The sequence below is a fragment of the Suricata suricatta genome, chromosome 8 (genome assembly GCF_006229205.1).
Source record: "Suricata suricatta isolate VVHF042 chromosome 8, meerkat_22Aug2017_6uvM2_HiC, whole genome shotgun sequence".
NCBI classification, from domain to species: domain Eukaryota; kingdom Metazoa; phylum Chordata; class Mammalia; order Carnivora; family Herpestidae; genus Suricata; species Suricata suricatta.
The window spans coordinates 36,510,699-36,531,361 of record NC_043707.1 but is presented as its reverse complement, the minus strand read 5'-3'; the positions used below and the strand labels follow the sequence as shown (position 1 = coordinate 36,531,361).

The following is a 20,663-nucleotide window of genomic DNA, read 5'->3' as shown; positions in this document are numbered from 1 at the left end:
AAACTGCTTTCCAAGGTGCCATGCCATTTTGCATTCCTACCAGCAATGCAAGAAGGCTCCAGCCACTCTGCATCTTCCTCGGCACCAGGTTTTGCCAGTTTTTAAAAATTTAACCACTCTAATAAATATTTGAAAGGAAAGCACTTTAAAACAGTTCATTCGATACTTCTTCATAAATCCTGTTAGGGGCTTTAAAAGGACATGTGGGCATACTAACCCCCAGGAACTCACATGTGACCTTATTTGAAGACAGGGTCTTTGCGAAAGAAATCAAGTTCAGCGGAGGTCATGAGTATGGCCCTCATGCAATGTGACTGCGCCCTTAGGAAAGAGGAAATGTGGACACAGAGGCAGAAGGAAGTAATGTGAATACACACAGAGAAGACGGCCAACAAGCCTATGAGCGAGCCCCAAGACAGAGTCCCCGGCCAAGCCCAGAGGAAGCGGCCCCTTGGCCTTTGAGCCTCCAGAACCGAGAGAGATTCCATTTCCGTCGTTTATGCTTCCTGACCTGTGGTGCGTTGTTACGACGGGCTGAGCAAAGTGATGTGCACATGACAACACAGGTGAAACATGTACCTTAAGTCTTGAATCCTGTTAGTAAAATGACCTTTCCATCACCTGAAGCCAGCTTAAGACCTAGAAGGTAACCGCTGTCTTCCCAGCTCCCTGTGTGCGCGCCTGCTTGATTTCATCCTGCCCTGTGTGCATCTGCCCTGTATGCACCTGCCCATGCCATCCCTCCCCGTGTGCATCTAACCCCGTGCCATCCCGCCCCGTGTGCACCTCCCCCGTGCCATCCTGCCCTGTGTGGACCTGCCCCGTGTGTGCCTACCCATGCCATCCATCCCCATGTGCACCTGCCCTGTGCCCTCCCACCCTGTGTATGCCAGCCCTGTGCGAGCACAGCCTGCCTGCTAGAGGGGGCCTCTTTCCCAGGGAGTGTGGAGTGAGGGGGACTGTGGACAGAGACCACCCACTGCTTTGAGGCGTTAGCTGAGGAAGTTATAGCTGGAGTGGGCAAAGGGTACTGGTTTTATTTTTGTGTCTACGCTGGGAGAGGCCTGACAGCGGTTAATTCAACGGAAATGAGCGGTTGGGGTCCTCGTTTGCTTGCTGTCTCCCCTGCTAAAATAGAAGCTCAGGGAGGGAAGGGCCCTTCTGTGCCTCAGGACCCAGCAGGTGGGGACTCCGTGGTGACTGACCGCTGGGAAAGGAGAGGGTGAAGACAGAGCCTCCCGTCGGAAGGCAGTCCGCTGTGAAGCCATCAGTGGTGTAAGCATCCTGTGGATGGTGGCGGAGACTGCAGAACAGCGTGAACGTACTTCCCGCCGCTAATCTGTGCCCTTAAAAATGGCTAAGATGGTCAACCCTGTTATGTGCATTGTATCTCCGTTAAGGAAAAGCCTAGATACTAAGAACGACGGTCGTGATAGCTCGCTATAGAGTGGGCATCTCGCGGGGCCCTCCGCACCTGCCTGCAAGGTGAAGTCACCACTCCAAGTCCGACTGACTTGGAGATACCCGGGAGCGGTTCGGTCACTGGCCCAAGGCTCCGACCGGAGATGCTCAGCAAGCGGATGAGGGTGTGAAGGAGCCGACAGACATCGGGAGACCCTTCAGCGCAGGTTAGCTGCGCAGCGCCGGCCGTCCCCTGCCACGCCCCGCGCCCACCCGCTGGAGGCGGAGCCAACGCCGCTGCTCGCAGAATGGGATTGGCAGCTAGGGAAGGGGCGGGTTCCCGACGCCGAGGGGCGGGCCCGATCGCGGGTCGTAAATCCGGCGCCACACAGCACTGGTTGCTGAGGGCCGGGGCGGAGTGCGGAGAGCGCAGGCGCCTTGAGGGCGTGCGCCCCTCGGCCTCCGTGCCCCTCCGTGGGCCACGACTTCTCGCGAGACGTGGAGCGGAAGGAGGGGCCCCGGGCTCCGGGGGCGGGGGCGGGGCCGGCGGAGGGGGCTCCGCTGGTGGCTAGGCGGCTGCGGTGGCGGCGGAGCGAGGTGAGGTGAGGTGAGGTGAGTCGAGGCTCTCGAGGCGCTGGGGCGGCGGGCGGGGCGCGGGCGGCAGGAGTCCCTGCTCCCTCCTTTAGCTCGCCCGGTGGATCCCCCGTGGTCTCGGGCCGAGCCCTCGCGCCGGCCACTGTGTGACCTTGGCCCGGCTCGCACCCTCTCTGAGCCCCAGGTCGCCCCGCGCTGCAGGGCGGTGGCGGGTGGAGTGTCCCCCAGGCGCGCTCCCGGTCCGCGCCCTCGGCGGTGTTCACAGCCGGGCCTCACGCCGCAGTGCTCCGAAGACCCTAGCGGTCTCCCTGTGCGCGGACCCCGGGCCAGCCGGAGCCCCCCAGCCCTCGCCTGCCGGGAACTGCGGGCCCCTCCCGCCGCCAGGGAGCCCAGACCGGGCTCTGCTGGGCGCCCTCCTCTCCCGAGGACCCCAGGCCGGCCTGCACCAGACGCTCCCCCCACCCCGGGAACCCCAGGCCGGTCTGCACCGGGCTCTCCCCCCACCCCAGTAACCCCAGGCGGCCTGCGCCGGGCGCTCCCCCCACCCCGGAGACCTCAGCTTGGCCTGCACCGGGCTCTCCCTCCACCCCGGGAACCCCAGGCGGCCTGCGCCGGGCTCTCCCCCGACCCCGGGAACCCCAGGCGGCCTGCGCCGGGCACTCCCCCCGCCCCGGGGACCTCAAGCTGGCTGCTGTGGGGGTCTGGAAGAGGACCACTCCATTGACCCCCTGCTCGGAATTGACCCCCTCCAGCGAAGGGAGGCCGTGCACTGGACACTAACAGAGGGATTTATATCTTCTGCTCGGGCTCCTGGCCACCGGGGCATCCCTGGCAGGCGGCTGGCCCCCGCCGAGGTTCCGTCTGGCATGGAGCACAATAAGCCACAGTGTGTCCGCGATTTATTAAATTATTTACTTTATACTTGGACTCTGGAGAAGCTCAGGAGGCCCGGCGTGAACGGGGAGTGGGGGTGTGCACTGCACACGTGTCCTTAAGGGTACTGCCCCCTGAGGTGTGGGTCCAGGCTGAGGGCTGCCTGGGACATGGCAGCGCGGGGACTGTGAGTCAGGGCTGGTGTCTGGTGAAAAGGGAGCGGAAACAGGGATATTAGGACATTTTTAAAACCTGAAGTAGAATGACACATTGTGGGAGATTAAGGGGACAAGGTTGAGGTGACACACTCGATGTAACACACTCCCCTCAGTAGCGTGGGAGGGGGCATCTGCACACACCTGCAGACATGTGTCTTTTCCTTGCACATCAGTGTGTGGGACTTGATGTTGGTGTTTTCAGGCCCGGGGTACTGTCCGCCCGTTTGCCGCGTGCCTGCCTCATGGTTCAGCAGACACCGACTGTTTGCTGGACACCACGCTGCACAAGCTGCTGGCAGGTTGGTCATTATCTGAATGCTGCACGGCTCCACCTCTCAGTAGATAATCCAGGCATTTATTTACAGAGTGTGAAGAAAGGGAAAACAGTGAGGTTTATTTTCTGGCCTTGGAGTTTTCCATGGTGAAGACAACATATGGATTTGGGGGCCTTGAAGAACGAGTAAAGGTTGGAGAAAACATTCCAGATGGAGGCAGGAGGGTGTGTGGAGACACGGAAGTGAATAGGGTGTTTGGGAGGGCCCCAAGTCCCCATATTCATTGTGAGAGGGGGACTAAGGAACAGGTGGAAGCTAGGGCTGAACAGAGGTTTCTTACTGAGGATCCCTGAATGCTGTTCGAGAGTTTGGGCTGTTATCCTGATCTTCAGCGGCGGGGGCACTCAGGGTTTTGGGTGATAGATCCGTGTTTCAGAAAAGCAGCACCAGCGATAACGCAGAAGGCGAATTCAGGGTTCGGGGAGGTGGAGGCTGGGTGGGTACACATGTAGGGACAGCGGCTTCAGGGCCAGAGTCGGGGTGGGGGGATCATGAGACTGAAACGGGAGAGCCCCCTTGTGCTGGTCTCTGTGGCGAGTGGGAAACAGGAAAGGAAAACCACCCGAGTGGCCAGGAGTTCCACGTGGGTCCTTGAGGGCGTGGAGGGGCACCCACGGCACATTCGAGTTTTAGGCCTGCAGGACTCGCGGTGTGTGGGGCCATCCTGGGGAGACATACTCTTAGATCGGGGGTGTCCAGGGGCAGAAGCCCGGGGAGCAGGCGCCTGGAAGGGGAACGTGGTGGAAGGGAAGCGTGTCACCACGGCTGCTGGGTGGCTCTCTTCTAGAAAGATCTGGAGGCTCAAGTTGCCACTGGTGGAGGAGAGGCCGGCTAATGACAGCGCTGAAGCAGATGCTGCCGGCTCGTCGCTGCAGGAAACCGCGGCCCACAGCTTCTTTTCGATTGTTTAACAGTCTCTCTCTGTCTTTAGAAACCAGCGCTTGGTGTCTGAGGCTGCGGCCGGGGCGGCCGGTCCCCCAGGCACAGGGCTGCCTCTGGAACTGTTTAGAGAACTTTGCAGATGTTTCCAAGAGAAATGGGAGATGCCCGGCAGAGTTGGGGAACGGGGGTGGGGGGTGCTCTGCTCTACACAACACAGGAGGATGTGGTGAGTGGGGTCGGGGCTCCCACAGCACTGCCAGCTGGCACCGTTCCCTGCAGGCAGGGCCGGGGACAAGTCTTCGGGCATGTGAGTAGTTCCAAAGAAATGACCTAAAAATAGTGACATTGGGGGCTCCCCCTCCTCCCCCTCCCCAGTCACAGCTTCCAAGTTGTCTTGGTGCCCTAGCTATGAAACAGCAACAGATAACCAAGGACGCGCCAAGAAAGCTTAGACTTGGAAGGTGAAGAACCTGACGCGGCTTGCAGGCCGTGGAGGGTGTGCGGGAAGCACACGGGGAAAGCTGAGTGTCAGTGATGCACACGAGCAGATTAGAGACAGGAGCAGGCTGCCCCGTACACCCAGGTTGGGGGAGCGCTCTGAGATCCCAGATGCGGGGGTCTTGGGCATAAACAACACAATGAGAGAAATAAAAAGCTCAGCGAGTGTGCACAAGATAAAGTTGAGGAACTGGCCAGGTGGACGGAAAAGCAGAGATGGGACGTGAGAGCCAAGAGGAGAGCCAGGGGTCTGATCAGAGGGCTGACAGCTGAAAGATCCTCGTCGATGAGAAAGAAAAGAGAACACGGACGGGGCCATCCACAGCACAACGAAGTAGGACTGCCTAGGACTGAAACTGTGTGTGGAAGGGCTGCCCTAGGTGGCCAGGCCTGGGGGCGGTGGGAAAGCAGGTGTCCTTCACTCTCTTGTCCCTTCCCTTCCCGGGGTGAGTCCTTGTAGCATGGGGGAGGGGGGCGGGTTTGCATCGTGAGGGATGCCTCGTTTCCACAGCAATAAGTGAGAGTTTGGGAAACAAGGGATTTATTTGGAAACATCTCTGAGGCTGTGGGTTTCAGAATTTGGGTAGTGAGAGTGTGGAGAGACAGATGTGCACACCCTCAAGGCTGCTGTTGTGAAATTTCCGGACTCTGGGGCAGAGAGGACTGTGCTGGCTCCTAGAAAAAGAATAAAATCAGGCCACCAAGGGGGCATGACGAACAGAGCAGGGTGCCTGGGGGACCCGTCTGCACTAGCAAGAGAAGGTGGAACGCAGGAAAGCGTGGCTTTCAGAATTCCGAAGGAAAACGTCTTCCACCTTGAACTCTGCACTCGGGCAAAGGAGGGTGGAATACAGATATTTTCGACATGCCCCCAAAGTTTGCATCTCATATACCTCAAGGGAGTGACAGACAGGCGCTCTCCCAGAATGAGGTGGTGAGTCTGGACAGACCCAAGGAGCGGGGGTGTTCCTGGGAGGAGGCAGAGAGGCAGCCGGTGCACAGAGCAGGCCTCCCCCGATCAGAAGGCTCCCGGGAGAGAGTTTTGGGGGGCAGGTGAAATTGGCAGGGCGCCCACTGTGCGAGGACATTTGGAGAGGAGAGGCAGACAGCTGGCAGGGCTGGACGCATGCACGGAGGACAAAACAGAGGTGAGCACAAGACCGTATTCGAGTGTTCCAGGGAGAATACACTGTCGTGCTGGGAAAGGGAAAGAATCACGGTGCACCTCGAGGCTCAGCTGTGAGGGGCCTTTGCCCAATGATAGCAGTTTGTGTACACGAGTATTGCTGTGGTTGAGATGCTCGTGTGCTCGTCTGGGGAAGGTGTGGGGGTGAGCAGGGCATGGTTGGAGGCCCGGGGAAGCTACCCTGCCACCTGCCAGAGGAGGAAGCTGGTGGGTAAAGCTGATCCCGTTAGGACTCAGGAGGCTGTCACCCAGAGGCAGGAGCCAGCACCGAAGATTCAGCTACCAAGGGGGCTGCTGTGTTTTGTAATAAACTCCCTAGAAATATTTCATCATTTAACGTATAAACAAGTGTACGTAACGTTGATGAAAATAGAGGCAGTGGCACTAAGCTTCCGGCCCCGGCAGAGGAACGACCGCTGGGCCAGCCCGGGTTCTGTGCGCGGCCGGATCACTCTCCAGGCCCTTTTCCTTCTTGGGGACAGTTTACTTGTTCAGATTTCCTCTTCGTCACTGTCATTGTTCTCCGCATCCTGTCTCCTGGCTATGGTCACATAGCAAAGTTTGGGTGCTTTCTTTAGCTATTTTGTTTTTCTTTTAGCTTCTTACAAAAGGGCTTTAAAGCATATTTAAAAGCAGAAAGCGCACCATTATTTCGTTACTTGTCAGCCAGTTTCAGAAATTATAAAATCAGGGGTATTGTGTTTATCTGTTTTTTCTTTTGTGAGCATAATGACTCTTTATTGAGTACCTACTGTATACCTGCCTTCTTGAGTTTATATTTTAGTGTAGACAGATGATGTGCAGATAAACCAGAGAACTTGCAAGATATGAGGGGATGACACATGCCACAGAGGGAGGCAGGTCTGGAGTATGGGGAGTGCGGGGTGGGGAGTGACCCCTGGTGACCTCCCTGGGGATGTCAGAGATCAGAAGCAAGTGCAGGGTTGAGCCACTGGATTCCCCAGGCGAGCGCATCTAGGCAGGGCCAGCGAGGGGGGCGATAGCAGACATGAGGGTGTGGGACCCCATCAGGTCAGCCTGGTGAGGACTGGAGGTGGGAGGCCATCAGATTCCAGTGACCGAGGGGTTTGAGCAGACATGGGGCATGGTCTGGCTGGCAATAGCATAATCGTGGCTCATGGGCAGAGAGCAGCTTGGAGACAGTGTGGTCATGTGGGTGAGCACGCTGGTACCGGCTAGACCGGGCTGGGGGGCAGAGGGGGTGGGGGAGAGCCCGCAAGAGGTTGGAGTCTGGAGATGTTTCAGAGGGAAAGCTCCAGGCAGATTCCTAAATCAATTGTGTTGAAATTTATCATCCAGTATTTTCCCCTGAAATAGTTTATTTGAATGAACTCTGAGAAGTGAGGGACTCCAGAGTCAAATGCCACACAGCAAGTGTTTGAGTCTTGTGAGGAATACAGAAGACACCACAGGTGTGAGTCCTGTCTTCTAAGAACTCCAGGCCCAGTGTGGGAGTGTGGGGGTGGTATGGGTGCCCCAATTCCCCGTCTTCGTGGAGGTACCTACCAGGGGGGGCCAGAGACCAGTCTGAGCCCATAGGTCTCTGTGTCCTGGGCCCAGCACAGGAGGGAGGCCAGGCTGGGCTCGATTTTCATTCAGGTCTTCTGGGATGCACATCAGCCTTCCAGGCCATCAGTGTGACCATTTGTTCCTTATTTTATGTGGATACACTGTTAGATGTAGTTCTCAGGGTTAACTGAAAACAGACGAAGTAATTCTATAAACAGAGAACCCCTAGGGGCTCTTGGGTGGCGCTGTCAGTTTACTGTCTGACTTGATTTCGGTGCAGGTCATGATCTCATGGTTTGCGGGATCGAGGCCTGTGTCAGGCTCCTCACTGACATTGTGGGGCCTGCCTGGATTCTCTCTCTTTGCCCTTCCCCATGCACGCACGTGCTCTCTCTCTCTCTCAAAATAAATAAACTAAAAATAATAAGAATAACCCCTAGTGCTGGCGGCATCGGGTGCACATCGGTTTTGCGGTGGGGGCTTTACCCCAGCACGAGCATTTGCTCCAGCGCCAGATGACCCAGCATGGAGAACAAATGTGGGACTGCTCGCAGAGACTTCCCACATTTCTGTAGACTACAGTGATGGGGGCTGCACTGATTTCCGTGCTTTCTGTAGTATTTGTAAAGCTGGAAAAGGAGTGGGTAGTTTCTGCTGTCTTTGCCAGTAGCATAAATAAGTAAAACTGGAAACATTCTTGGACTACTTTTTTTTTTTTAATGTTTATTTATTTTGGAGAGAGTGAGCGAAGGAGCCGGGAAGGGACAGAGAGACAGGAGGATAGAGGATCCAAAGTGGGCTCTGCACCAACAGGCGAGAGCCCGATGTGGGGCTCGAACTCACAAACTGTGAGATCATGACCTGAGCCAGAGTCGGATGCCTAACAGGCTGAGCCCCGTAGGCGCCCTGGGAAGGTAGGCTCTTAAAGGTTCAAATGTCAGCTCTGAACAGGTGCTAGCTTTGTAGACTTGGGCAAGTTGCCTCAATGTTCTGCCCTAGTTTCACCACAATCGGTGTGAGGAGTAAATGTGTTAATGCATCTGAGACTTTCCTATAAATAGAATACAAGAGAATTACAATTAGCTCCTGTAATTATTATAAAATCAGTTGAAAACATAGATATGTCATTGCCAATAACTGATGATGGGTAGAAAGTATGAGTAATTAAAAAAATAACATGGTATATTTATAGAATACAAATATTTGAGGGCCCGAGAAAGATGGAAAAATAAATAAGGGCAGTGGTAGGGACTCCAGGGGGTGGTTTAATGTTTTACAAAATATTTAGCTCATGTTTTTCATATTCTCAGTCGCTCTGGTGAGCAGAAAGGTCTCAGAGGGGTCTTGTTCTGTAAGTGAGAGATGGAAACTCAGACTTGAGCCGATGTCCCAGGGTCACTCAGCAGAGACTGGCCTGGGCGCACACCCCCTCCCCTCCTTCCTCCTGATCCATAAATGTCTGTAGGACCTCAGGGCCGGTGTTTTCATCCTGGGTTGTGGAAACTGGTGAGAGCTAGTTCACGGTGTTCACAATGGAAAGGTTTAGCCTCTGGAGATTGACATTGTTTTTCTTGAAATCAAGCACATTGAGGCATAATTCACAGGCAGTAAAATGCACTCCGCTGAAGCTCACAGTTCACAAATGTGGACGCTTCCTCCTGTTCCTCTGTACTCCGTGATTGCTGTCGCTGTGTTCACCTTCGGGGAACCTGCTGTAAGTGGGAGCGTGGGTGTGTACTTGGGTCTGGACCCTGCTGTTCAGCTGCGTCGCTGTGAGGTACCCCCATGCTGTTACAGTTCCCGGGTCCTGAGCTGGTGGCGCGTTCTCTTCTCTTGCTGGGCAGTTTTCCACTGAATGAGTGCACTGCAGTCTGCATGTCCTCTCTCTTGTTGGTGGACCTCTGGGTTGTTTTCAGTTTGTAGCTGTTGGGAAGAAAGCTGCAGTGAATAATCTTGTGCACATCATTGTGTGGACTGTTATTTCCTCCAGGGCTCGGGTCTTGGGTGCCGAACCTGAAAGGCATCACCACACCCAAGGTCATCCAGGTCCTCTCCTATGACCTCCCGGAGTTTTATAGTTCCGTATTGTACGGCTAGCTCCGTGATCCACTGGGAGTTGATTTCTGTGAAGGCAGTAAGGCCTGGGTCACGATTCTTGTATGTACTTACCTTTGTGCACGGGCATCTGCTTGCCCAGCACAGTTGTTGAAGAGGCTGACGGTCTTTGCTCCATTGTGTTGCATTTGCTACAGATCAGTTGACTGTATTCATGGGGGTCAGTTTCTGGGCTGTCTCCTCTTTTCTCTCGCTCTGTTCTTTGGCCAATACCACATCCTCCTGATTACCGTGGCTTTACAGCAAGTCTTGAAGTCGGGTAGTCAGTCCTCCGACTTTGTTCTTCAATGTTGGCTTGCCTTTTCTGGGTCTTTGCCTCTACGTGTAAACTTTGGAAACCGTTGGTAATGACAACATAGTTTCCTGAGATTTTGACTGGGATTGCATTGACTCTCTGAGTTAAGTTGGAAAGAACTGATACCTTGACCAACATTGACTCTTTCTGTTCACACACTTGGAGTATCTCTTTGTACATTGAGTTCTTCTTTGGTTTCATTCATCAGGATTTTGTGGTTTTCCTCATACAGATCTTGTACATATTTTGTTAGATTTATACCTAGATATTTTAGGGAGTTCTAATGTAAATGGAATTGTAGGGTTTTTTTTTTATTTATTTTGAGAGAGAGAGAGAATCTGAAGCAGGCTCCGCACAGTCAATGCACAGCCCAATGTGGGCCTCAGACTCTTAAACTGTGAGATCATGACCTGAGCCAAAGTCAAGAGCTGGATGCTTAACTGACTGAGCCACCCAGGTGCCCTGAGAATTGTGTTTTTCCTGCAACCTTGCTGTAATCACTTGAGCCCTTAAAATTTTATAATTGAAAAAGCAAAGATTTGTATCTCATATTTTGATGATCAGTTTGATTGGTCGTTAGATAGAGTCCCTAAGCATTATTATAGCATATCTCCTTTTATGGGTCTTGTAGAACCTTCTAGGAACTGAAAAATCTGCTTGATTTTTTTTTTTAATACCAACTTATCTGACTTTTAAAAAATCTTAGCATAAAAAAGGAATCTAGTCTGTGTACCAGAAAAACATTGATAACCAGCTTTATTCATAGTGGGAGAAAAAAGGAACCAACCCACAAGTCCCTCAGACAAATGGTAAATGGCTGCAGTGGTATATTCACACAGTGGAATGCTACTCAGCCAGGAAAAGAGAACTTGGCGCTGACAAGCTGGACAAATCTCCAGGTGTCTTGCTAAGTGCAGAGCCTGTGTCCTCTGTGGTCTCATTTAGGTGACGGTCTAGGAAAGGCAAACCAGAGGACAGGACACAGGTTAGCAGCTGCCCAGAGCTGGGTGCCGGGGAGGGAGGGAACCTTCGAAAGAGGAGGAAATACGTCTTAATTGTGGTGTCCCTTTGCCAGATCTCCTCACACTCTGCAGTTAATTGTCATATGTGAGTCAGACCTCAGTAGCCCTGATTTAAAAAGAGAAGAAAAAGCAGAGGCGCCACCCGATTGAATCAGGAAAGAAAGATCTTTTAAACAAATGATGCCGGAGCAACTAGATACCCAGATGGGGGCAAATCCAGTCCACCCTCCCTCCCCATGGAATCCTCTACTGGACCAGGCCGAAACTCTGCATCCAACAGCCAAATACTTAGTAGCCATTTCTTAATACTTTGTCTTCACTTCTCACTGATGTGATTGCTTCTGTCTGTAAGGTGTGGCGCACCTGCTCGCGCACGCACACACACATACACACACATACCCATTTGGTTTGTCACTTGCACTGGGGTGTGTGTGAAGAGATTTATTCTCAGGAAGTGGCTCACGTGATCCTGGAGGCTGAGAGGCTCAGGTCCGGCAGGCCTGATGGTGCGTTCCCATCTGAATCTGAAGACCTTACTCCCAGGAGACAGCTGTCCCAGCTCAGGGATGGCAGACAGGAGATTCTTGCCCCCTTCACCTTCTCATTCTGTGCAGGCCTTCAGCACATCGGACGAGGCCCACCCTCACTTTCTTTACTCAGTCTGCTGAGTCCAGTGTCAGTGTCCTCTGCAGACGCCCTCTCAGACGCACCAGATGCCTTGTGGCCAACCATCTGGGCTTCCCGCAGCTCCGCCAGGGGCACGGAGTTAACCAGCATATACCCGGGGTCCTCAGTTCTGCTCTGAAAGTGTGGCAGGTGCCCCCACACACGTCCTCTCATGGGTCTGGCTGTGCGGGCCCCCCTTGCAGGAAAGATGGACACACGCCAGCGCGTGAGGGAGCCTGGCCTTCCCTGATTTTTTGCCCACCATGGGTGTGAAGGCTCCTTGGGACGCGGGGCGCAGGCTCCCTGGGCTCACACTGCCGCACCTCTGTGTGAACAGGAACGACCAGCACCCCCCAACCAGCTAAGAAACAGCTCTGCACAGCCACCCGCCACGTTTTTGCTTTAAACCTGACCGAACACCAAATGGCTTTATCAGTAGTGTCCGCAGGACATTGGACAAAGCCCTTGCAGAGAACTAGGCCCCAAGCACCAAGCTTCGGGGTGAGACTTTGCTCTCGTTCTCCGGCTGGAGGCCCAGGCCCGGGATCCACCTGCGGGACGACTGTCAGTCCTCTCGACACTCTGCTTCCTCCGGAGCTGGAACGCATCTTGTTGACTGCTTTTCCAAATAATGGGAGATTCACATTTGGAAGTAATGCCCTTAGTTTTGACTGAAGACCACGTTTGAGGTCGGTGGTGTTCATGGATATTCGTGAAGCATCACCCAGAAATTCGGACGTCCCCATCCCTTTTAACAGCAAGACCTGGGGCCACGCTGTCTGGCAGCTGTCTGATCTCGGCCCTTCTCTCTCTCTTTCTCTCTCTGCCTCCAATAGGCTGTGAGCAGGCGATCATGTGTGTGGAAGGAGCCACAGCCGTTCTTACCACTGGACTGCACCTGCTCGGGCCCTTGAACGCACTCCACCTGCCCGGCCTCCACACCCGCTGTTTATGTGGCTTGTTTGAGGTTAGAGACAACAGCACAAAGGACTGCCCGTATCCCTTCATGTTAAAAAAGGACCGCGGGCTCAGCCTCTTCAGGGAGCGCCACCTCGACTTGGTGTTGGCGCACTCATCACCTCAGCTTGGAACAGCCTGGAAAGCAGGTCTCATTTGGTGGCCAGGATGCCCAGGATGCAGACAGGGCTTGGGCCCGCCCAGAGGGAGGCCCGTCTTGTGCCCACCTGCATTGCACGTTAGAACTTTAACATCTGTTTAGCAAACTAATTGCAGGTGAAGTCGGCCATTGAACTTCAGCGCAGGGTTGGGGGGTGAACTTGTGGCCCCAGCAGGCGGCCCTAAGATCATGGCCTTGGTTACAGTTTGTAAATTGTCTTTATTTTTATCCATGTGTTTTTTTTTTTACACATTGCCTTGCATTTTGCTTTATTTTGTCAATAGTACCTCCTATACATTCTTCCAAGTCCACTGTTTGAGCTCTAATTCATTCTTTTCTTTGCCAGTTTTTTAAATTGTGGTAAAATGCACATAACATTTATCAACGTCACATTTTTATAGTACAGTTCAGTGGCATTGAATACATTCACCTTGGTATGCAACTGTCACCACCCTCCGTCTCTAGAATTCATTGCATCTTTCCAGACAGGGTGTCTACCCCCATTAAGTACTCACACCCCCTGACCCCCCCCCCACCAGCCCTTGGTAACCCCCCATCTGCTCACTCTCTGTGGATTCGGCTCCTCTGGGGACCTCATGTAAGTGCAATCATACAGCATTTGTCCTGAGTGACTGCCTGATGTCACCAAGCCTCATGTCCTTCCTGTGGGTCCATCCATGTCGGAGCAGGTGCCGGCATTTCCTCCCTTCCCAAGCCTGAGTGACACTCGGTTGTGTGTGCGCGCTGCATTTTGTTTATCCGTTTGTTCTTCCCCGCACAGCCGGTGCTGTTGGCTGTCATGAATGATGCTACTCTGGGTGGGGCTGGCGTATAAATAGCTCTTTGAGGCCCTGCTCCCGGGTCTTTGTAATATAGACCCAGAAGTGGAATTGTTGGATCATGTGGTAATTCTGTTCATGTTTTTAATGTGTGTTTATTTTTGAGAGAGCACGAGCAGAGTGGGGCAGAGAAGGAGACACAGAATCTGAAGCAGGCTCCAGGCTCTGAGCTGTCAGCACAGAGCCTGATGCTGGGCTCGAACCCATGAACCGTGAGATCATGACCTGAGCTGAAGCCAGATGCTTAACCGACTGAGCCACTAGGTGCCCTTGTTGTTAATGTTTTGAAGAGCCTCTGTACTGCTTTCTACAGGGGCCGCCCCATTTTATTTTCCCATTAATAGTGCATGAGGGTTTCAGTTTCTCCACATCCTCGCCAGCACTTATTTTTTTATTTTGTTTTCCTTTTAAGATATTTATTTATTTATGAGAGGGGCAGAGAGAGAATCTTTTTTTTTGATGTTTATTTATTTTGAGAGAGAGAGAGAAACAGAGCATGACAAGGGGAGGAGCAGACAGAGGGGGAGACACAGAATCCGAAGCAGCTCCAGGCTCCAAGCTGTCAGCACAGCGCCCGATGTAGGGTTCAAACCCATGAACCATGAGGTCATGACCAGAGCCAATGTCAGAAGCTTAACCAACTGAGCCCCCTAGGTGTCCTGAGAGAGAGAATCTAACGCAGGCTCCACACTGAGCCCTAAGCCTGTGATGAGGCTCTATCCCACCAACCTGGGCTCGAGACCTGAGCTGAAATCAAGTCCGGGATATGTGTCTTGTGTCGGGTGACGGTCGCGGTGCCCCCTTCCCGTGTGGAGTCCATGCTTACCCGGTGGCTGGCTCCCAGCCTGGGAGCTTTCCCTGCAGCGGGGGACAGGGACACACTGGCTGGTTGAGTGTGCATGGTATGAGTTGTGAGTTATGACTAAGTGAGTGGAGGATGCCATGTGGCCTGCTGCTGGCCCCCGCCCCAGTGGCGGGACGTCCCGGACCTGGATGGGCTCAGCTGCAGCGCTGGGCAGCGCCTGGTCCTATGCAAGTGCGTTATCTGTGGACTAAGAACAAAACCTTCGATGTTAAATGTGCTAAAAGCCGACAGCGTTTGGTGCTGATACCCTCGTTCTTGTTAAGAGATGCTTTCTCTGAGCTTAGGGAGCCTCGTGCGGCGCAGGGAGAATGGTGGCAGGGTCTGTCCCACCTCTGCTGGGGTGCAGCTGCCTCCAGGCTGACTGTAGCTCCCTCAGCCCGCAACTAGTACTCCCTCCCATGCCCTCCCTTCCAGCACCAGTGCCTCTGCATCTGGTGGGTCGGAAAAGCCAGGAAACACTTGCCCATTTGTGACAGACACACACAGCTCAGCCTCCGAACTTCTAAGGAAGCGTGATCCTTCCAAGCCCTTTCTGGTCACCAGGTTGAACTTTGAGTAGGAAGAAACGTGCTTGTGTGACTTGAGCCCCTGGGGGAGATGGGAAGATATGGGGGGGTCATGTACATGTGTCCTATCGCGACTCCTGTGTGAAGGCTTTCTACGGCGGGATACCACGTGGTCTCGGGGAAGCAGCATGTGCAATACTGCCACGTGGGTGAGTCAGAGTGCGTACTGTGGGGTTGCATTGAATCTGGGCCTTCCCAGGGCCCAGAGACCCTCCCGGGAGCTGTGGGCAGGGCAGGCCGGTCGGTCCGTCACTACGTGGCCACGCTTGCTCATCCCCTGGCTGGCTTGTCTTCCCAGCGGGCTCTTCTTGGAGCTCTCTTCCTGTGCCCGCCGGCTCTCCCGGGTTGGAGACCGTGCCCTCCAGGAGTCTGGCAGGCCGTAAGGAACCCGGCAGACTCACCCTGTAGCTCCTCAGGCAGCCAGGTCCCTAATGGTCCTTTCTGGGCCTTCCCATGCATTTGGGTTGTGTCATATCCACAGCGGTCTAGTTGTGCACCAGCAGATTGGGGTGGAACAGGTGCGGTACTGCAGGTGGGCATGCCCTGTCCCCTTTGGGTTAACAGCCCCTGCCCCCAGGCCACCTGCACTGGCCCCAGCTGCCTTCATCCCACTAGTTCTTGGACACGGCCTCTTCTTCCCTGTGCTGCCTGGGACAGGATTGCTGCTCAGAGTAGCCATCAGACAGGACCAGCCCCAGGAAGGAGTCCTCTGGCATTTTGGGGATTGGCCTTGACACCCTTTAGCGTCAACCTTTAGGGAAGTATCCTAAATCCATTGTCCAGCCTGCATCACCCTCCCCCACACAGGGGTGGCAGCCTGCTGCTAGACCTGGCAGGTGTGAGGCCCCAGCACCCACTGACATGCACAGCTGCCCCCCCTGCACCTGCCCTCCTTCCCCTCCCCCTGCTGCAGCCGTAGCTCAGCTACTGTCTGGCTCCTCCTTGGAGATACCGACAGGCTCTTAGTGCCTGGAAAGCTCTCGCGTGAGCCCACTTTCAGCTGCCTGGTGCACCCTCCCTCCATCCCCAGTGACTTCGAGTGTGCCCTGCCCTTCCCATACAGCAGGGGCAGACAGGGTGCCCGGTGCCCAGGGCCCAGCACATGTCGGCCACACACACACACACACACACACACACACACACACACGGGCTTGTCTCTAACGTATTAGGATTAAATGTGCACAGCAAAAGGTTTTCTTTGGGAGCTGGGCTCCTTTAGCATTATTATAAATTGTAGAATGTATTAAAGTTTAACCTTCTTGTGTGTTTGTTTCACTGACTGCCTCTCCTTCCTCCTCGACACCTCCCGCTCACGAGGGTCTGTGTTCCCGTCCGAGCCTGGTGTGTCAGCCCCTTGTTTCCAGTTCCGTGATAAAGAGTGTCCAGTGCCCTCGCCAGCTGCACCCACCCTGGGCCCCTCGAAGCAGCACTAGTCATGTCATGCAGAGGCACTGAGGCGCATCAAGCAGCCCCACAGCCTGAGCCATGGAGGCCAGGGCGGCTGCAGAGGGGTGGGGACACTGACCGCCAGGCAAGCATCTTCCGTCGGAACCCGAGGCCGCAGGAGGACGCCTTACCTGGATGTGCTCTCTAACGTGGCTCTGTGTTGCCTTCCCAGGGTCCCAAGAACCGTGTCCTCCTCCATGAAGCTGACGTGAAGGCGCCCAGGTGACAGGCCTGCGGCCCGTCTGCGGGCACGATGACCAAGACCCGGCTCTTCCGCCTGTGGCTGGTCTTGGGTTCCGTGTTCATGGTCCTCCTGATCATCGTATACTGGGACAATGTGGGCACGGCCCACTTCTACCTGCACACTGCCTTCCCCAGGCCGCACCCCACACCTGCGCAGGGTGCAGAGCAGGACTTCACGGCCGACGTGGACGTGTTTCTGCAGAAGCTGATCAGCGGCGGCCCTAAGCGGAGTGCCCTGTCCGGGAAGAGGCTGGAGCCACCGTCGGGGCAGGCATCAGGCAGGCCCATGCTGAGCAATGCGGAGGAGAACGTGCGGGGCTATGACTGGTCGGTGCACGACGCCCAGCAGGGCCCGGACCCGGGCGGGCAGCAGGCTGCGCGGAGGAGCGTGCTCCGCGGGCTGTGCGCCAACACCAGCTTCGTGTTCCCGGCTAAGGAGCGCTCCTTCGACGACATCCCCAACTACGAGCTGAACCACCTCATTGTGGATGACCGCCACGGCGTCATCTACTGCTACGTGCCCAAGGTGGCCTGCACCAACTGGAAACGCGTGATGATTGTGCTGAGCGAGAGCCTCCTGGAGCGGGGCGCGCCCTACCGAGACCCGCTGCACATCCCCCGCGAGCACGTGCACAACTCCAGCGCACACCTGACCTTCAACAAGTTCTGGCGCCGCTATGGCAAGTTCTCCCGCCACCTCATGAAGGTCAAGCTCAAGAAGTACACCAAGTTCCTGTTTGTGCGGGACCCCTTCGTGCGCCTCATCTCAGCCTTCCGCAGCAAGTTCCAGCTGGAGAACGAAGAGTTCTACAGGAAGTTCGCCGTGCCCATGCTCACCCTGTACGCCAACCGCACCGGCCTGCCCGCCTCCGTCAGCGAGGCCTTCAGCGCAGGCCTCAAGGTGTCCTTCGCCAACTTCATTCAGTACCTGTTGGACCCACGCACCGAGAAGCTGGCGCCCTTCAACGAGCACTGGAGGCAGGTGCACCGGCTGTGCCACCCATGCCAGATCGACTACGACTTCGTGGGCAAGCTGGAGACGCTGGACCAGGACGCCGCCCAGCTGCTGCGGCTCCTCAAGGTGGACAAGCTGGTGCACTTCCCCCCGAGCTACCGGAACCGGACCGCCAGCAGCTGGGAGGAGGGCTGGTTTGCCTCCATCCCGCTGGCCTGGAGGCGCCAGCTCTACAAACTCTACGAGGCCGACTTTGTCCTGTTCGGCTACCCCAAGCCCGAGAACCTGCTCCAGGACTGAGGCAGCGCCGGCGCTCGGGCCCATGCTGCCTGCCGCCCTGCGGCCGTCTCCCCTCGGCGGGAGCGCAGGTTCCAGCCGGTGGGGTTTGCACGGCTCCATGTCCCCGCGGGCCCAGCCCAGTCGAATTTGCAGCGCCCCCACGGGCCAGGTGGCGGGAAACGGTCCCACACTCCGGTTTTTTCAATAACCCACAATTTTGCAGTCCAGACACACTGTGTCCTCCACTGCCTGCATTCATTGGGTATTGTGTTAATACTGTTTTCTAAGATTAATATATTTCGGATATTTAATATGAAAAGTGCAGAAGGAAAGGATGGAGTAAATGTCACACTGCTTCTCCCGCTTGGGCTCGTGGTTATTCAAGCAGCTGGCGGGGGCTCGGGAAGGGTCTGAGGGCCTTGACCGCCAGCGTCCTGACCTCAGAAACTCAGGTAGAGGAAGGGGGTTTTCGTGGTTGTCTGCCACACAAAGGAGGACCCTGCGCTTGAAATCAGGCCTCCCCTGTGTTTCCAAAAGGGTAGCAGACAACTGTCCCCAAGCGAAGGTCCCCTGCTGTGTGATATTTCTGGAAAGAGAGGCAGTTAGGAAAAGTCCCACCTCCAGGCCACAGTCAGTCACAAAGCAGGCTGTTCACTCCAGCTGCTCCTGTGAGGTTATAAATCCCGGACCTCAGGCTTTGCTGGGACAGGGTTGCTGTGAGGAGTCTGTCCCAGGAACCTATCCCTGACGTCAGCAAGGTGAGGCTCGTGTAACTGACCCTGGGACCCTCATGCTTGGTGGCCACGTCTTGGGAACGCTGTCCTGTTGGCTGGTCCGGGAAGGCTCTTTTTAAGCTCCTGGTTTAGATTTCATGTGCAGTTTTGGCCATGACCCTGCAGTTTGTGAGAGGTTTGCAGTCATTCCGAGGTGTGTGGGGCTCACATTTGACCCCGTGTCCTTGATGTGTAGCGTTTGGTCCTGGACGCCCGGTCCCCGGAGCGGCAGTGCTCTCAGGAGTCCTGCCCCCAGCCCTCCTTGGTGCGTGGTATCTTTCCTGTTTCTGGTTCTGAGATGGCACCGGCTCATCCGAGTGCGTGGCCTCCGGGCGCTCCCCTCCCAGACTCAGGGCTCTGCCGTGCCCTGAGCCTCCTGCTTTCCCTCTTTAGGAAGATTGGCAGCAGAGGTACTTGAATGTGGGAGTCTGACTTTAGAGTGACAGAAGAGCCGTGAGCCACCACGTTGGGGGGCTCCTGGGACTCCTGGGACACCCGTTTGCTCAGTCTGTGGCCCGAGAGCACTGGGCTTTGGGGTGGCTCTGCCTTCAGGGACCCCTGTGATCCTGCATAGAGATGCGAGTGTGGGCTCCTCATCCCAGGCCTCTGGGCTGAGTGCTCTAGGACAGGGTGTCAGTGGGGTGGCGTGAAGGCAGGCGCCCTGAGGAAGGCGGTGGCTGGTGCGGCCTGAAGAGCAGTCAAGGCTCGGCTGCCGGGTAGAGCAGTGACCTCAGCAGGGGCGCAGGTGTGTCCGGAGACAGTAGGTACTCAATGCGGTGACACATTTCTGTGTCACTCCACGTCCTCTCGGAGGCCACCATGCTCTTACTGTCCTGTCCTCTAGTGAGGACGCCGCGTAGCAGAGATGCAGCAAACCCGGGATTCAGAGCCCATGTGCTTGACCGCCACCTCCAGGGACGTGGACGGGTTGTGGGTGTGGAGCCTGGTGGCCTTGACTGTCCAGCTGGGTGGTTGAGGTTTCATGTAGGCAGCAACGAGCCGTGGAGGTTTCTGGATAGAGGGAAATGGGTGCTTTGGGGTCAGGTGGTGTTGGGGAGAGGAGCAGACAGGGCTGGGAGGCCAGTCAGCAGGCGGTTGCAGCCTCCCTGAGCGGCGGGGGCCTCGCCCAGGGATGAGGGGTGACGGGGAGGTGGAGCACCCAGGTGACTTGAGGGAGGGTGTTGGGAAGGGGTTCCTTCAGGATGGGCACCCCGTGAGCCCAAGGGAGGAGTGGGAGGGAATCAGAGCATAACGAGGCCCTTCCTTCTGACCTGGCAGCACCCCCGCCCCCCTGCCCGCCACACACACCGGTGTTTTAATTGTGGTCCAAGACACATAAGATTTATCATCTTAACGATTTAAGTGCCCATTTCGGGGCCAGTAAATGGGTTCACAGTGTTGTGCAGACCTGCACCTGCTCCCCCCGGCCTTGCCCAGCTCCACCTCCTGCCCCCTGCATCCGTGAACCTGACGACTCCGGGGGCCTGATGGCCATGGGGTCACACGGACTCATTCTTTTGTGTCTGGCTGTGTTACTCAGTATTCCATCCTCGAGGTCCATACGGGATGAATTCAGGGTAGAGGTGATGGTGATCATTTCAATTCTTTTTTTTATTTATTTTTTATTTATTATTTTTTTATTTTTTAAAAATAGTTTATTGTCAAATTGGTTTCCATATAACAACCAGTGTTCTTCCCCACAGGTGCCTTCCTCCATTACCACCACCTCTTTTCTCCCTCCCCCTCCCCCTTCAACCCTCGGTTCGTTTTCAGTATTCAATAGTCCCTCAGGTTTTGCGTCCCTCTCTCTCCCCAACTCTCTTTCCCTCTTCCTTTCCCCCTGGTCCTCCATTAGGTTTCTTCTGTTCTTTTGTTAGACCTATGAGTGCAAACATACGGTATCTGTCCTTCTCCGCGTGACTTATTTTGCTTAGCGTGACACCCTCGAGGTCCATCCACTTTCCT

At 55.3% G+C, this 20,663-nt stretch overlaps 1 protein-coding gene and 1 long non-coding RNA gene across 5 annotated transcripts; one reads left to right on the top strand and one right to left on the bottom strand.

Annotated features, from left to right (window-relative positions):
* Positions 1 to 1,017: 1,017 nt before the first annotated feature.
* Positions 1,018 to 1,651, bottom strand: LOC115300232. Its single transcript, XR_003912560.1, has 2 exons — positions 1,475 to 1,651; positions 1,018 to 1,346 (listed from the first exon to the last, which is right to left on the bottom strand). It is a non-coding gene; the product is annotated as an uncharacterized LOC115300232 (long non-coding RNA).
* Positions 1,652 to 1,935: 284 nt separating this feature from the next.
* On the top strand, positions 1,936 to 18,287 carry CHST12 (carbohydrate sulfotransferase 12). Of its 4 annotated transcripts, none has more exons than XM_029949040.1 (3): positions 1,941 to 2,013; positions 12,452 to 12,582; positions 16,621 to 18,287. In XM_029949040.1, the coding sequence occupies exon 3, from the start codon at positions 16,702 to 16,704 to the stop codon at positions 17,944 to 17,946; it is 1,245 nt and encodes a 414-aa protein (XP_029804900.1). In that variant the 5' UTR covers positions 1,941 to 2,013; positions 12,452 to 12,582; positions 16,621 to 16,701; the 3' UTR covers positions 17,947 to 18,287. The 4 variants fall into 4 exon arrangements, with proteins under 4 accessions (XP_029804896.1, XP_029804900.1, XP_029804899.1 ...); XM_029949039.1 differs by having other exon boundaries at positions 12,452 to 12,721; XM_029949037.1 differs by having other exon boundaries at positions 12,452 to 12,848.
* Positions 18,288 to 20,663: the final 2,376 nt, after the last annotated feature.